Source organism: Petaurus breviceps, unplaced genomic scaffold (genome assembly GCF_028583685.1).
Source record: "Petaurus breviceps papuanus isolate PSGF00001 unplaced genomic scaffold, PetGlider_PUasm1.0 90823, whole genome shotgun sequence".
Classification (NCBI taxonomy): Eukaryota; Metazoa; Chordata; class Mammalia; order Diprotodontia; family Petauridae; genus Petaurus; species Petaurus breviceps.
The window spans coordinates 3153506-3171833 of NW_027187352.1; the positions used below are offsets into that span (position 1 = coordinate 3153506).

Genomic DNA, 18328 nt, shown 5'->3' on the forward strand with positions numbered 1-18328 from the left:
TGTGCTTAGATAGGTACTTACAGTATACCAGGCACTGTGTTAAGTGCTGGAAATACAAAGAAAGGCAAAAACCATCCTGTCCTTAGGGTCCTTCCTCACAATCTAATGAGGAAGACAGTACTCAAATAGCTATGTACAACCAAGCTATATCCTGGTTAAATTGAAGGCAGTCATAGAGGGAAGACACAATACATGCATAATCCTGAATATAGACATCAAAAAAATACAAAGCAACATATATATTTAAACAATGAATTATATCAAACCAAATGTATAAACACTTCTGCAACATTGTAATTTAGTCTATTTATATGCTGAAAGGTTCTAATTCTTTTGTGACTTACTGGTCTTTCTACATCTATACTTAAGTCAGTTAAGGAATAATCTCACCATAAGTAAGTTGTCTCCTATCTCCATCCAGTTCGAGATGTCCAATAGGTAGATGGAGCCTGGAGATCAGGAGAGAGGTTAGGGTTAGATATATACATCTGAGAATCATCTGCATAGTGAATTCCTGGGAGCTGAGGAGATCACCAAGTGAAATAGTAAAGAAAGAGAAGAGAAGAACACGCAGGACAGAACCATAATTAGTTGGTACAATGTGAATGAAGATCCAGCAAAAGAGAACTAGAAGTAGTAGGTAGGAGAAGAACCAGGAGAAAGCACTGTCACAAAAACCGAAAGAGAAGAGAATATTGAGGAGAAGGTGATTGATAGTATCAAGGGTTGTAGAGAGATTCAGAACAATGAAAACTGAGAAAAGACTTATTTAAATTCGGCAATTAAGAGTAATGGAAATTTGTTTTGCATGTCTCTCCATATTTATAATTGGTTTTATTTTTTTCTTGTTTTCTCAGTTGGGGAAAGGGGAGCATTTAGAACTTTAAACAAAATTGAATTAAAAAAAAAAGAGTATATGTTAAATTGTTCCCCTCACTAAGGAAATAAAAAAGGGACAGTGTAGTAGTGTTCTAGAGTTAGTGATTTTATTATTTTGGAAGGTATTTCTCTTTAAATGATACCAATTACAACCTAGAGAGGTTCTGTGGTCCCAGCAAAGGTGGGATTACATAGCTGTTGAATTTGAGCCCCACAAACACATTAAATAAGGCTTTTATAAATATAGCTGTTGTCTTTAAGAAATATCAGTGAAGAATAAATGAAATTCAGGCACCAGAGAATTGCCCAGACTTGGTGTAGAATATTCTTAGCTTCTGTCCTGCACACCCCATCTCTCACTTAATTGAATTTTTAGATGTTAAAAGCCTTTGTTTTGTTTGAACAAATACAAGTGTGAAGCATATGGGATAAGGGGAGAAATCCTTCCATGAGAATCTTTAACAAAAACATGGGTTCTTTTTGTCAGATATATATAAACTGACAGTCCATTTCTATCACTTCTTAAACATTTAAGTGCTAATTACACTCAATCATTTAATACCTAATGTTCCTCTATTATTTGTCCCCTCCCTACTCAGCCTGAAATATATCCCCTCCTTTAACTCTGCTTCTAAAAATCCTTAATTTCAAAGTTTAGCTCAAGTATTCCTCTTGCTGCCTTACCTGATATACCCCAGAAGCTAGTTGGTAGTTGTTTTTCCCTTTTAAGATTACTTTATATTTATAGATAGAGCACAGGGTTTGAATTGACTTTAAAATTATCCCTCAGACACTTTTCTATGTGTCCCTGGTTAGGTCACTTACCTTCTCTCAGTTTCAGATTCTTAGTGTATAAAAAGAACATTTCATCACATGGTTATTGTGAGGTTCAAATAAGATAATCTATATAAAGTGTTTTGCACTATATAAATGTTAGCTACTCTTATTTACTTTTGTGTGTTAACCATAATGAAGAGGAAGATGAGGATTAAATACTTCTTGATTTGTAAATGTTTTATGTATGATCTTGAATAAAACCTGAAAGAAGTGTTTCCTGATGCCCATTAATGCTAGTACCTTCCCTTTGTTGGTTATCTCCAATTTATTCTCTATGTATCCTGTGTGTGAGCATAGCTGTTTGCATGCTTCCCCCCCCCCCATTAGACTGTGAACTCCTTGAGAGAAGGCTGATTTTTGCCTTTCTTTGTATTCCCAGCACTTTGTGCACTACATGACAATAGTAGGCACTATTATGTTCTACAGTATGCCCATTGAGGCCAAGCCAGAATGTTAAGAGCTGGAAAGAACTTCAGAGTTCAACTAATTCAGTGTTTCCCAAACTGTGAGCTCTCCATCTCTCCTTGAGGTGTGGAGTGAAAATTGTCAACAAGACCCTCTCAAGACAGTGCAAAGCAGTGGCAAAAAATTATTGAATGTTTTCAAGCACAGCTTCTTAAATATATACTTTCTAAAAATGAAAATAAACTTCAAATCAAAGTCATTGTTTGGTGAATGTAGCAAATTTATTACAAGAAACAATACAGTGCAGAAATAATTTAATTATGTGTAAGAATATCAAATTTGTGTTGTTATATGTTGAATCTCAAAGTAAGTATAAGTGTCACCATCAGTCAGCTTTCGTTCATGACACAGGAGTTCTTTAATAATGCTACTTGCTACATTTGAATAGTGAAGTCTTTGAACTCAAAATTAAACAATATTTGTGAAGAAGTCAAGAGTTCCATAATATCTGTTTTGTTTCTCATTATTGTTCATTTCATTAAGTATATTATAACAAACTTTTAAAAATTGAAATAACTTGATGGCGATTTTAGATAATAGTTTGAAATTTTCCACAATTAAATTTAAATTTAATTGCCTGAACTTTAAAATATTGTTCTCATTTTTAAAAAATGAAATAACATCTCCTTCTATGGATAAATGCATAAGTGGTTTGAAGTGCAAATCCACTGGAGCAGCTAAAACTATTATAAACAAAGATAGCAGGCACGGTTTAAGTAGAATAAATGCAGAAAGACAAAGTAAAAAGCTCAAATACAGAAAATAGGATCCACTATATTTTTCTTTAGGATTCACAAGTACTATTATTTTTAAAAATACATTTTTATTGACAGCTTTAGTTTTTACATCACTCATACTTCCAAATATATCCCCCTGTCATCCTCAGGGCCGCCACTTATAACAAAGAATAAAAAGAAAAAGAAATAGTTCAGAAAAAATAAGAAACACACCAGATAAAACCTGGCATTTTCTGGAGAATAGAATGCTTCTAGTCTCCCACCTGTGCAAAGGACAGAATGTATCTTTTCATGTCTCTTCTTTAGGGTTGAGTTTGGTTATAATAATTTCATAGAATTCAGTTTTGAATGTTTTGAATGGTTTTTTTTTTCCATTTACATGCATGTAGTTTTATTGTTGCTTCCTGGTTCTCCTTGCTTCATTTTGCATCAGTTAATGTTGTTCCACACTTTTCCATATTTATTATATTCAACATTGCTTACAGAGCAGTAATATTGCATTACATTTGTGTACCACAACTTATTTAGCTGTTTCCTCATTAATAGGCGTCTACTGTTTCTAGTTCTGTGTTACTGCTGAAAATGCTGCTATAATGTTGTGGTGTTTATGGGCCCTACCTTCTGTCTTTGATGTCCTTGAGGTATGTGCCTAACAGTTGGATCTCTGAGTTATAGGACAGAGATGTTTTATTCACTTCCTCCACATAATTCTAAATTGCTTCCCAAAGCAATTTAGCTCCCAGACCAATTCGTAGCTCCATCAACAATATATTAGTGTGTCTACTTTTCCTCAACCCCTCCAGAATTGACTCTTTTCATCTCTTGTCAACTTTGCCAGTTTTCAGGGTATGACAAGTATTATTACTGATTGAGATGAAAGACCACTTTCTTTTCTTTATAAGAATACTTTAACTCCAGATAGCATGAAACCATGACATCTTTAAAGGGTGCATTCAGAAAGTGTGTACATTGTTTTTAAAACCAATTTTTAAAAGAACATATCTTTGATATTGAAAGAATCATTTGAATTTTTATAAGGTTGTGCACATAATTGCTAGAGTATAGAAAGCCTCATTCAGTTGGGGAAATATTTGTGTAGATATAGATACAGTCAGAGTCATGCTTGGCAAATCATATATAAAGCAACTTCTAGCAATTCACTTGCAGATAATATGGTGGTACAGAGAATTATATATACATGTGAAGATCTTTTTGATCAGTTAATTAAGAAACTCTTCCCTTTTTGTATTGCAAGTAGAAAAAGCAACAGATACAGTTAAAAAAATACTTTACCTCTATGATATTTTGTTGAAATCAGTCCAGGGAAATTTATCTGTAATGGCAATGCCATTTCAATAATGTTTTCGGCATTTAATTTCTAAAAATTAAAATTATATGTGGGGGAATTGTATTGAACACTCGATGTCAACATAAAACAAGTCTATAAGCACTACATTAGAAATGTAATACAATTTGGACACATTAATGCGTTGTGGACAGTTAGGTTATTTTGAGAAATAAGAGATACGATGAACTGCATAGGGTTTTTCAAGTTGTTATAAGAGGACACAACTTCATAAAAATGCAATCCATTATGCGTTTTGCCCAGGTGATATAAAGAAAGGTCCTATATACACTAAGATATTTATAGCAGTATTTTTTCTAGAAGAAAAGAATTGGAAACAGTAATTGTCTATGGATTGGGGAATAGCTAAAGACATTATGGTACATGAATGTAATGAAATATTACTATTCCATAAGAAACTAAATGTGAAGATACTGAAACATGGAAAGACTTATATGAACTGAGTAAATACAAAGTTAAATAAAATAAGCATAACCAACAAAAACAGCATATACGTTGACTATAACAAAACAAAACAGAATTTGGAGGCATTTGTTACTGCAGGAATAGTTTTCCATATGTTAATATTTTACCTGAAATGTTTGCTTTTCAGTCCTGGAAGAAAACGAGACTTTTCCCCTGTTTCCTGGAACCAGTACTTTGAATCCATGGAAGATGTGGTAGTGGAGAATGAAACTGGCAAAGATATATCCTTTTGGGTTTTCAAAATACTTTCTTCTTGTCTTTATTCCCTTGAATTTGTTCCCCAGAGTATATATACACTGTGACGAAAGTCACTGATAAATCCAGACTAGTTGTCTCCAGACTCATCTCATGACTAGGTCGGAGAAATTGGAAATTGTTTTTAGACGTAACTGGAGAAAAAAATGATAAATAAAAATTAGTTAACATTAGAAAAAAGAAATTGGGATTAAATTCCAAAGCTTATTGTATCTCTTCAAAAAACTACCACAGAAAAGGTTTCAAGAGTTTTTTGTGAATAAGTGGAACTCTGGCTTAGAGAAATCAGGATCTTCTGCCCAGTTAAAGTTTCAAATGAGAACAAGTTATTTCTGATTAGTTTTTTGAACTAGAAAACATCTCAATATCCAGGGCTTTTAAAATTTTTTCTTTAATGTGATATTTGAATTATAATTTGTAAAGATGGATGTGGATAAGGGTATAAAGAAACACAGCCAAATGGAAATAAATTATCTTTAACTGTTCATACACTTTTCGAATTTATAAGAGTGGTTCAGAGGGCCCAGTCTTGCTGCTGCTACATGGAGGAGGCCACTCTGCCCTCTCCTGGGCTGTGTTCACTGTAAGTAAGTTGTTGACAATGGAAGTTGATGTCCTCTGTGAGCTGTTGGGAGGAGAACATTGAATTGTGTGTGCCTCGCCTAGTGATTCATGAATAATAGAGTACAGCATCTCCTCACAGGCGGGCAGCTGCTTGAGAGCAGGAGCTGGATCTTTGTTTTTCTGTTTCCTTTTCTTTTTATCCACGGTAGTCACTGAATAACTTCTTGTCAACTTGACTGCCCTTCCAGCTTCATGTCCCACTACTGCTTTGGTGTGTGCTCTGTGCTAGTCAAATGGAACCGCTCACTATCCCTTTAACATTTCATACGCTACCTCTAAAGTTCTCCTTCACCAGTTTCTACCTCTCAGAATCTTAATCACCCTTCAAGGTCTAGCTAAATCTAGTTTTATTTCACTAAATAGACAGCTTCTTGAGTGAGCAAAACCTAGCTATGTTCTTTGAACATTGTAGGCACTTGATACATGTTTGACTCAATAAGAGGGAGAGAGAGTTCTCACAGCTACCTACCCCCAGGATTTCTGATTCAGTGATTCATTGTTATTTCTCCACTCCTACCATTTTATCCTTCCTTTCTCAGAGAATCCTTGGCTTCTCTTAGCACCACCTCTTCCTTTTTCTCTGGAGTGACAAGGAGAAGTGATGGTAAAATGCTGATATATTCCTGATTACTGCTTTTAGCCCTTTGCATGGGGGACTTGAGAATTTCTTCCCCTTACCTGGCAATGATAACTTGATATTCTCTTGAGAGCTAGACAAGCAAAATCTCTCACTGGTACAACAGCCCACTACAGGTCTCTGCCACTGGTTTCCTTCCCTTGCAGTCTATCCTGCATGTGTATCCCGAGTAATAATCTTAAAACAGCATCATCTCTATTTAAAAATTTCTGCATCAATAAAGCCTCTCTATTTGTATTGGCCTGGTAAGAGTCACATTCCCTATTTAGATGGGGCAGGCTCCTGTCTAAACTATGCCATCTAAAATGATTAGTGTGATATCTCAGTTGCCACATTCTGTTCTAAACTGACCTGAGGTTTTGCTAGTCTAGTCTTGTTGACATAGTTCTGATTTTCTTGATGTGAGGCTCAAATAGCAGATTAAAATCTGCTTAAAAAGGAAAGAAAAGACTGCTGTGCCTTAATTGGTATGTCATTTACATCACTGATTTGCCTTTCATTTGGGGATATACTCTGAATTAAGAGAAATATGGTTTTAAAAAAACCTAATCTATATGTGGTAGGGGATTACAAAATAGGTAACCCAGATGAGTCACAAGATTATCTTAAAACCAAGCAATATTTTTTTGAACCATTTACATAGATAAGGGGTTGTTGTACTATGATTCTTAAATATTTTAAACATGCTCCAGGGATCTTTCTATCCAAGTCTATAGTCATTGGATCTCTTGTTTTCATGAGTATGTCTTTAAACATTCAGGAACCCTAAAAGTGGGGAAGATTAAAGTTGGCAAATGTAAAGAGTGAGAGTAGACTTATCAGTGATTTTGCTAAATCCTGAGTAGTAGTGTCATTACTTTGACATAGATAATTACTACTCACATATTGGCAGTGATTGCCTTTCCTATTTGGATCATGCCTATAGATAGTTCTAATTGTCCACCTGAATTATTCATATTATTCAGGCATCTTTATCAGCTGCCAGAAAGTTTTACAAAGTTTTTTCCTTTTAACTAAGGGAGGTAGTAAAATTATATTATCTATCCCTGTTTGTAGAGAAGGAAGCTGAGACTGAAAGAGGGTGACTTGCCTACAGGCTAGTTCGTGATAGCATCTAGATTCAAATCCCACTTTTTGACCTGTAAATCTAGGACTCTTTCCACTATACTCTTCCCCTTCTCACCACTCGGCAGCTGGGTTGGGTCCTTGTTCTTCTCCCCAGTGGCATGGTGTCCCAGAAAATGTTTCTCCCCATTGGCTGTAGTTGCGGTATTATTATTTGTGCAAGTGCTTTGAAAATATAAAATGCTATGCAGCTAGAAGTAGAATAACAATCTACTTAGTCATATTTCCAAAACCCTCAATCACCTCAAACATTTTAAGCCTAAAATGAAATAGCCTTTCATTGATAAATAGGTTATAAAAGGTATAAAATTTTAGAGCCCATCTTAAAATGAAAGAGATGCCCATAAATTATTGGGTAAGCTTGTGGTAGAGCTTGTTTCCTGACTGGCCATCTAATAATGCTCCTTCTGCTTTACCACATTGCCTGCCATCTCCTCACAAAAACTGTGCACTTCGTTACATTAGGAGATTTGTTGCTGTTCTTTCCCATGTGAAAAACAAGTGTGGAAAATAGGACAAGAGATTATATTAGATTGTTAACATTATAAACAAAACAACAGTAGCAGAAGACCAGCTAACACCAAGGACTCTGCAATCCAGTGACACTGGCTTTCTTGCTATTCATCATAAAAAATATACCATTCCCAGACTTTGGGCATTTTCACAGATTGTCACCCGTGTCTAGAACTCTCTGTCTTCATCTCTTTTTTCCTGGCTTCTCTGGCTTCCTTCAAGTCACAGTTAAAATCCCACTCTCTATAAGAACTTTTTTCTAATCTCTTTTTTCTATCAAACAGTAGATTGCTAATGTCACTTAATACTGTGTACAATACTATACACTTAACCTATTCCAGTGATTCACCACTCCATTTTTTTTTTTTAAAGCAATCGGGGTTAAGTAACTTGCTCAAGGTTACACGGCCAGTCATTTCTGGGTGTGGTGCTGAGTATCTGAGACCGGATTTGATCCAGGTCATCCCGACACTGGAGCCGGTGCTCTTACTCGCTGAGCCACCTGGCCACCCCTAAGCAATTGGGGTTACGTAACTTGCTCAAGGTTACAGGGCCAGGTGTTTCTGGGTGAGTGCTAAGTGTCTTGAGCCCGGGATTCGATCTCCAGGTCTTCTCAACACTGGAGCCGGTGCTCTTACTCGCTGTGCTACCTGGCCGCCCCCACCACTCCATTTCTTAGTCAGTACCAAATTATTTTCATGATTACTACTTTGTGACATAGTTTGAAATCTGATACTACTATGCTTAACATGTAACTTTCAAAGATGCCCTATTCTTGCCTTTGATTCTTTCTGACCTTCTTTCTATTCTCTTTTGTGCCTTAAAAAAAATACTTTAATGACTCTTCTTTTTAAATTTTTCATAATTGTGCAGGGCAGTCTTTAGCTAAGCTGACCCAGAATTTTTACTATCTAATTGATTTTCCAGCATTTAAAAGCTACTTTTAATTCCTTTATTTTTGCTATTGTTTTAGAATTATCATGAAGTGCGAAATAACTAATGTAAATTAACTATTAGTAAGAAATGGCAAGATAGGGGTGGCTGGGTGGCACATTGAATAGAGCATCAGCCTTGGAGTCAGGAGGACCTGAGTTCAAATATGACCTCAGACACTTAACACAAAAACTAGTCGTGTGACTTTGGGCAAGTCACTTAACCCCAACTGCCGTCCAAAAAGAAAAGAAAAAAAAAGAAATAGCAAGATTTACTGCTTTAAGAAGAAGAATTTTTTTTTTTTTACTAGCTAAAGAATTAGAGATAGCAGTTGGCCCTAATCTTTGTATTATGTATGTCAACATAAAAAAAGTCATGCCTTAAAGGAAAATAGATTTGTACTTTCTGCTCTCTAGCTGGAAAGCTAGGTTTTGGCTCCAGTTTTAGTGCTAACTATAATGCCTTGGTTAATATTAAAGTTAATCTCTGTGCCTCAATTTAATCATCTTCAAAATGAGGTTGAATGAGATATTCCCCAAATTTACTCCTGGATTTTAAAATCTGTAGTTCTTTTCCTTTTTTCTTTTAAATAATTCTGAATTTAATCAACCTTCCCCCTTCCCTCCAGGGTATTTCTATACATAAAACATAGCAAGACACAAAGGGAATTCTCTGTGATACCTTAATCTCTGTTTTATGCCACTTATTTTTTTTAAAGGGTATAGTATAAATCATACACATTACTGTTAGAACTGTTGTATTTTATTTATATTTATTTCTGTTCTGTGCAATTTTTTTTGAGGGGAGACGGTAGAGCAATTAGGGTTAAGTGACTTGCCCAAGGTCACACGGCTAGTTTTGTGTTAAGTGTCTGAGGCCGGATTTGAACTCAGGTCTTCCTGACTTCAGGGCCGGTGCTCTATTCACTGTACCACCTAGCCACCCCTATTCTGTGTATTTTTAAAGATGTTTCAATGGTACTCTTTTTTCCCCCATCATTATTGCTAATCCTCTGCTTGCTCTGACCCCTGCCCCCAACTGGGATAAATCAGTTCTGAAAGAAAGTAATGAATGGAATGACTTTCTGTGCTGTGCTGGAGCCATCTCCTTTTGACGCTGAGCCAAATTATTAAATTTTCAGTGTTAGTCTTTGCACCTCACAGCAAATGCTGCAAGTTAGAGCTTGATTTATTGTCTTATTGGTAGTCTAGAGCTAAGAAAATGTTGGAGAATTGTTAATTCAGATAATACTTACAAGTCTGTGGTGTGCACAGTATTTTTTTCCAGAGAGCCAGTTTTTAAACATTCACCACCACATTGCTGTTTGTAACAAATAAAGCTTGTCAAGCAATATAAATCCACACAAGGGCCTTGTCTAAAAATGTCTGTCTCTATACTTTGTGTCTATCACCTCTCTGACAGGAGTGGGAAGCATGGGTGACATGCTTCATCCCAGTTCCTTTGGGGACATGGTTGGTCATGATGTTGATCAGATTTCTTAAATCTTTGAAAGTTGTTTTTCTTTATAGTGTTGCAGTCTTCATAAAGCTTGTTCTGTTTCTGCTTACTTCACTCTGCGTCTGTTGAAATTCTCTTACATAGTCTCATCATTTCTTATAACATAGTAATTTTCCTCTACATTTGTTTACCACAATTTGTTCAGCTATTCTCTATTTGTCTGAGAGTCAAACTAAAGTGCACCATCCTTTTCCCTTAGATTAATTCTTGATGTGCTGCCTTGTGGCGGGGGGGGGGTTTTAACCCCTCTTTTCAGGATTGGTAAATTTGTTTTACCTTTGACTGAATCGCTGGTGTTATCTTCATTTCTAATACCCGTACATATGTGTATGTGTTTTCTTCATACACATAAAAGTATATACCAGTTTTCTCATGACTTGATTGCCAGATTTTTATTGAGTTTTGAACTGGCATATAGCATTAGCCCCTACAGTTCCTATCTAAGGAATTTCCCATTCTAAAGTTGGCAAAACATTTTCTACTTCAGTACTTGAAAAGATTTATGATTTGACCATGTATATATCTGTATACATATACACATACATCTAAATATGTAAGATATCAACTCATTTGTTTCTTAGTAGATCATCTCCATGAATTTGCAGCTTGATATATAGTACTTATTAGAATTTTTATTACACTAGCACTGCCTTCAAGAACTTAGGATCACTGCCACACCATAAGAAGAAATCAGAATAGGATTTTAATGAATTCAGGAGGAAAGACACGTGGTTAAAAAAAAAGGAAAAGCATTAATTTCACTAGTAAAACACAGATTGACAGTAAATAGGAGTTTCCATGTTCACGTGGGGAGAAAAATCTTTGAAGTTGAACAGAACAAGCATGTATACTTCCCCCAAAAAGTGAAACTACAGTTGTTTTCAGTATCATTTGTAGAAGTCACTTCCTGTAATCATGAAGGCTAAAATATTATCTGGGATTCTCTGATACATCTTGCAAATTACCTGTCTTTTTTTTTTTCTTTACTTGTCTTTTTTCTTTTTCCAGGCAGCAATCATTAGTAGAATTCAGTGTCGGATTGTGGCATTGGATCTGAGGAGTCACGGTAAATGGACCACTTAGTTAAGCATTGGTTATATGGTGTGTTACAGTGTGCTCTAAACAGTCCTACATGTTACAAGTTGCCTCAGTTACCAAATATCCTAGACCTAGACCATTGAGTTTTGTGGCTTATTAAAAGTGCTAGTCTTTATTAATAGCTTTCTTCTCATTATGATGTTCATTTTAGAAAATGTTTTACTTGATAATTGAGTTCTTATTTTCCTAAGTGGAAATTTAAGTTGCAGATAAAAAGTTCATATCCTGTACTAGTAATGTGGAAACCTTATTAGTCTGGGCAAGTCTAGTATAAATTTCTCATTTGTCATCAAAAAATTGTGTGTGTAAATATAGACATCGAAAGTTGCCCTTTCCCATCATGTGAAGTTAGAGAGTCAGTATTTTGTTACCTTAGAGTCAGTGCTTCATAGGGGAACATTTTAAATTTTATAACACCCTTCAAAAACATTTTAAATGTATGTTTGTTTTCTTGATATTTTTTTTAAGGTGAGACAAAAGTCAAGAATTCTGAAGATCTGTCTGCAGAAACTATGGCAAAGTAAGTTAATACTTTTCTCTCCACTTAGTTTTGCTGACTTGTACAGTAATGAGGAACAGTGAGCTTTTCAATTTAGGTAGTCAGTAGTTTATTTAATTTTCTAAAATTTTGTTAAGAGCCTGGTATTTATAGTGTACTATGCTAATATTGAGGGAAATAGAGATAAATAAGCTATGGGATCTACCCTCTAGGAGCTTTTGGCTCTTGTTCATAACCTTAGCATTATTCTAGACTTCTCACCTCTCCCTCACCCTACACTTCTACTCAGTACCCAGATCTTTCATTTTCTACCTCTATAACATCTCTCACATCTGACCCTTACTCTATTCACACAACCACCACCTTATTTAAAGCCGTCATTACCATCTTGCCTAGGTAATTTTAACACCTCCTAATAATTCCTCTGTCTCAAGCTTTTCCCCACTCCATTCTGTTTTACATGTTGCTGACAAAGTGAATTTCCTCCTCTGTCTCAAGCTTCTCCCTACTCCATTCTGTTTTACATGTTGCTGACAAAGTAAATTTCCTTAAGTACAGATCTGACCTTGTCACTTCTGTAGTCAGTCAATTTCAGGGGCTTTTTAATGCATCTAGAATAAAATACAAAATCATCTGTTTATCTTTTAAAACCTCTTACAACCTCATTTCAACCTATTTTTCCATCTTGATTGAATATTAATTCCTCTCTTCCACTGAAATTAAGTCAAACTGCCCCTTCTTTTGTTCCTCACACATGACATTCCATCTCTCATCTGCAAGCCTTTCCATTGTCCATCTCCCATGCCTAGAATGTATTCCCTCACCTCTGCCTCAGAGAATCCCTTTCTTCAAGATGAAACATAAGCTCCATAATTCTACATGAAGCCTCTCCTGATTCCCCTCACCTACTAGTGTTCTTCCTCTGAAACTATCCTATTGTCAATTATTTTGTATTTATTTGTATTTATTCTTCATATACTTAAACTTCTTGCAAGTAGAGATTATTTTATTCATTGTGTTTGTGCTCCTAGTGCCTAACATAGTGCCTGGCACATAGGAGGTACTTGATAAATACTTGTTGATTGGTTAATTGATGACATATATACAAAAATATATATATCTTATATAAATTATATCATGAATACACAAAAAATTAAATATAACATTGTATACAGGTACTGTATGTAACTTTGCTTGTTTCAGTATTTGTTGAATCGAGTTGAAATTAAAGTTTGCTAATAGTGCAAAATGGAGATACTTCCTGTGCTTTTTTTTTCTGCTTTTGATCTCACTTTGCTATAAAGTCTGCAAAGAGAATCAGTCAATCAGCAAACATTTATTAAGTGCCAGGCACCATGCTAAGTACTAAGTAAGAATCACTCAACTTCTTGGTGTGCCTAGAGTGGTAATATCAATTAAGAGCTTTAAAAATCTTATAGCCTAGATTTAGTCCTAGCTTTTACAAATACCATACATTTTCTCCTATTGATGGAGATAAATACAACTTGAATTTTTCTAGAGATGAAAAAAGCCATGCTTGAAAAGTTGGATGTGCCAGAGGACTAAAGACCTATTTACAATAGGCTTCCCTGATAATCCAGATCAGATAAGCCCTCAGAGAAGTCTCAGAGCAAATTCTCGGAGGACCTCAATACTGTCTTCCAAATGCAGAGTAAATAATGAATGTGTTACATATCAGGTCTAGGACTCTTCCTACTGCTCTTCACATGGTACTTGAAGTGCATTCTGCTCCCAGTCATCTAGAGTCTTAGCTCCTAGTGTTCCAGACGTTTTGACTTAAAGAAAAGTTGGACTCTCCTCAAAGCCCATGTTTGTGTTACTGAGAACCATCTGCCAAAATTGTATTTTATTCAGCTGTGGTCATTCATTCAGTAAAAGTTTATTAAGCATCTACTATGTGCCAAACACTGGGAATACAAAAAAGAGGCATAAGATAGTCCCTGCCTGCAATGAACTTACATTCTAGCAGGGGAGACAACAAGTAAATAGTTATGTACAAACAAGCTATAGACAGGATTAGGCATAAATAAGGCATAAATTTGCAGCCACAATAGGTTGTGGAGACAAAATGATGTTGTAGAGTCCTGAAATTTTAAATCAGAAAATCTGGGTTTGAATCTACCTGTGGTTCTTACTAGTGGTACAGTTCTAGCCAAAGCATTTATCTTCTCTGAACTTCCATTTTTTCATTTGCAATATGGAGATAATGATATTTGTATTTCTTACTTCACCACATAGCTGTGAGTAAAGTGTTCTGAAAACTGTGAACACCAAAGAAATGTATTGTTACTATTACTCCTTCAGTGATAACAGCCCCTACTTATACTTTTTAGGATGTGTGGTTATTCATTCCATAGGCATAGACCATAGCCTCCTCCACACCTTAGTAGAGATTATTTTATTAGTTATTATAAACAAAATAAGTTACTATTTAGTGGTCAATCTTTTGATGTGTATAAACTAGATTGATCCTAAGTTAATAGACATTGTCTGCCACCTGACCCCATATTCAATGCTTCTTCAACTTGGGTAGGACCTTTTAAAGCTTGTGACCATATTCATCTCCATCAATAAAGCATCAGAGGTATACTGGAGGAAAGGATCTAATGATACTATATATGAAAACTTTGGTGTAATATTATACAAATATTACATATATTTCAGCCCTGTTCTATTTTGACCTTTACTACTTATTTGGAAGATCATTTTAAGCTGCTGTTCAGTCAGAACTACATGTTCTCTGAGTACAATTATACTAGATGAGGAGGGTGAAAAGCAGTTACAGGCAGCAAAAAGCACCCTTCAAATCTACAGGTTTTTTTCCTTTGGAATCACGAGCATTTTAGTAAACTGCAGACTTACTATGTGTCAGTAGTGTGACATGGTAACCCAGAAGCTAAGGCAATCCTAGGTTGCATTAGTAGACATAATATCTAGAAAAAGGGAGCTGGACAGTGCTGCTGTCCTTTAGACTAACTGCATCTGGTGTATTGTCAGTTTGGGTCACTATATTTTAGAAAGGACCTTTATAAACTTGGTGTGTGTGTGTGTGTATATATATATATATATATATATATATATATATATGACATGGTCTTAGCTCTGGATCTATAGTCTGTTTGGGAAGACAACATAAAAATGTGAAAAGTTGAATAAAGCCAAGACCCTTAGATCATAATTCATGACAATAGAATACACGCTAACAGACAATACAGGATTTATTACCAGTGTGTGGAAGTGCAAGGCAATGAAAATGCTTATGGGGATCTTGTTAAAAATAATCTGCTTGTAAGAAGTGGCATAAACTGTATCATCAGTAATGTGAATAACTGGAAATGAGAGTGGGCTAGTCAAATAGTGAAAGTGAGGAATGACTGACAATCTAAAGGTTTTTTTGAGTGTCCATGAAATATAAAAAAGAAAGTATCAAGCAATTTGGGTAGAACTTATTCAGGAGATATATTAAAATATATGGCAAAGAATCACAATGAATGAGAACCCACTTCTACACTGAGTACAAACATCAATAGAGTTTCAGTGTGTTTTGAAAATTTGCTTAATAATTCCACTAAGGAGAAAGAATGGAAAAAATGAAGAGGCCAGTGTAGATGCACAGGGAATTTGACAACCAACTTGGATGTAAAAAAGAAATGTATATCAAATGGAAGCAAAACTCTAGGTAACAGAATATGAATATAAGAGCATGGCATAGCCTGCAAGAATAGTGTGAAAAATACAAAAGCTCACTGTGAGCTGAGCCTGGCAAGGGAAGGGAAGGACTACTAAAAAGTGTGGGGTTGTTTGGGTTTGTTGTTTTTAAATCACACTGGGAATCAGCCTGGCATTATCGACTAAGAACTGGCCCCCAAACAAGAACACTTGAAGTTACTGAGCAGGGGCTGGCTTGAAGTGATGAAGGGAGTTTCCTGACCCAAGATTTCTTTCTTCTAATGAAAGAAAAGGCCCAGTTCATCTCTGTCCCTATGGGGAAGTGAAGGAGAGTCATAGAAGGGGGCAAGACCTTTCATTATAATAGATGGGGCTATGATAACTGAGAGAACAGAGAGAAGTCAAAACTATTCAGTTCTTACCTTATTTTCTTCTGTGCAGAGGAATGACTTTTTCACTGGAAATAACATAATACAAATTACTACTATGGAGTTAATATACCTCCAAGATAAGTGAGGAGATAGTGAGACCTAACTGCACTTGATGAATTCAAGTCACCCAGCCTAAGTGAATTACATTTTCAGGTCCTGAAAGAAATGATGGACATGGTGGCATTGTTAGTGATTTTTTAAAAATCATGGAAAAAAAGAGAGGTGCCACTAGATTGAAAAAGGGCAAATGTTCCAGTTTTCAAAAAAAGGGAAGACAATGCAGTCTGCCAACTATAGGTCAAGGATCTTGACTTTAATTCTTATGCAATTCTAGAATGAATCATTAAAGAGATAAGTGACACACATCTAGAAAGAGGAAGTGGTCTTTACAAAGAGCCACCTCATTTTCTTTTCTGAAAGTCTTTCTAAACTAGCAGTTGTCAGGGGTGGAAGGTGGGGGTGTTGGATATAGTTTACCTAGATTTTAACAAAACTTGTGATGGTTTCTCATGTTGATCTTGTGGAGAAGATGGGAAATATGAATTAGACAATAATATAATAAAATGAATTCAGAACTGAATGGCCATATCTGAAGAGTAGCTATTGGTGATTCAATGTCAAAATGTCCAATGGTCTCTAGTACAGTACCGCAGGGATCTCTGCTTGGCCCTGGGATGTTTTAACATCTTTAACACTGACCTAGATAAAAGTACAAATTGCATACTTGGAAAATTTAAAGATGACACAAAGTTAGGAGGGACTGTTAATACAATGAATGACAAGAGTTGGAATCCAAAAGGATCTTGACAGGCTAAAAGCACTGGCCTGAGTTTAATAAATTGAAGTTTAGGGGCAGCTAGGTGGCACAGTGAATAGAGCACCATCCCTGGAGTCAGGAGGACCTGAGTTCAAGTCTGGCCTCTACTAGCCTGTGACCTTGAGCAAGTCACTTAATCCTAATTGCCCTGCCCTCCCCTCTCCAAAAAGAAAAAAAAAATTGAAGTTCAGTAGGGATGAATGTAAAAGTCTTACATTTGGGTATAGAAAAGTCAGCTTCATCAGTTTCATTAGTATGAAATGAAGGAGACAATTTCTTCTGAGGGTTTCTGGAAGCTCAGTAGGTGTTAGCAGTGTTATATAGCATCTAGAAAAGCTCATTTAGTCTTAGACTGTGTTAAGAGGTTTCCAGGAACATGGAAGCTCTGGTTCATTGTAATATGCCCTTGAAAGACCACCTGGAGTACTGTATTCAGCTGTGGGCACCATATTTTAATGAAAGACATAAGCCAAAGAGTATCCATAGGAAGGCAGCCAAGGGGATGAGGGAGCCTAAGTCCATGTTCTTTGAAAATTCAAGCAACCAGGCATGTTTTGCCCAAAGGAACATAACAACTCTCTCCAGGTCTTTGAAGGGCTGTCATGTGGAGAAGGACCCACATTTGTACCATCTGGCTGCAGAAAACAGACCAGGAGCAATGAGTAGATGTTGCAAAAAGGCAATTTGATGACAGGAAAAAGGTCTTCACAGTTTGAGCTGTCCAGAAGTGGAGAGGATGCCCTCAGAAGGTGTTAGTTTTCTTCTTAAGAGGTTCTTAGAGATTGAACTGCTGGATATGTTATAATAGAGATTCCTTTTTTGTATGAGTTGGGACTTGATAGCCGCTGAGATTTGAACCCTCAAATTCTGTGATTATATCCAAAACCTAGTTCTTCAGGTTTGCACTCCAATGTTTGTTCTAACCCCTATACAGTTATTGTACTATAAACATAGTACTCTTTCATTAGAAAAAGTATCTTTCTGAAGGGACTACTTAGCTGGGTTGTTATGTTACCCCACAGAAACACATGGAAGAGCATTGTGGAATAGTAAAAAAAAAAAAAAGTACTTAATTTGGAGTCAGGAGACATAGGCCCAGATGACTCTTTTCAGACATGTATGTGACCATGAGAGAGCCACTTAACCTCTCACAGCCTGAAGTTTCCCTTTGTATAGAAAATGAGAACAAGAATACTTGCACAACCTATTTCATAGGGTTGTTATGAAGAAAGTACTTTGTAGATCTTATAACACTTTAGAGTTGTAAGCTTTTGGTATTACTTTTGATTTTCCTCCAGTAGTCTGTAAGCTTCAGGTCAGGGACTATTTTTATATCCCCATCAAAGGACTTGCCTGTCTTTTAATAACTTTAATAACTACTTACTGATTGATTTGGATTTAGATTTGGATAGTATTACTAAATGTTATAATGGAAAGAG

General features: G+C 35.9%; 1 protein-coding gene across 1 annotated transcript in view; it reads left to right on the forward strand.

Moving 5' to 3' along the window:
- Positions 1-18328, forward strand: part of PPME1 (protein phosphatase methylesterase 1) — a 69613-nt gene that overhangs the window by 13116 nt on the left and 38169 nt on the right. The window contains exons 2-5 of the mRNA XM_069070834.1: positions 4877-4970; positions 5495-5587; positions 11363-11420; positions 11921-11972. Coding sequence (XP_068926935.1) covers positions 4877-4970; positions 5495-5587; positions 11363-11420; positions 11921-11972 — 297 coding nt within the window. The remainder of the gene's footprint in view (positions 1-4876; positions 4971-5494; positions 5588-11362; positions 11421-11920; positions 11973-18328) is intronic.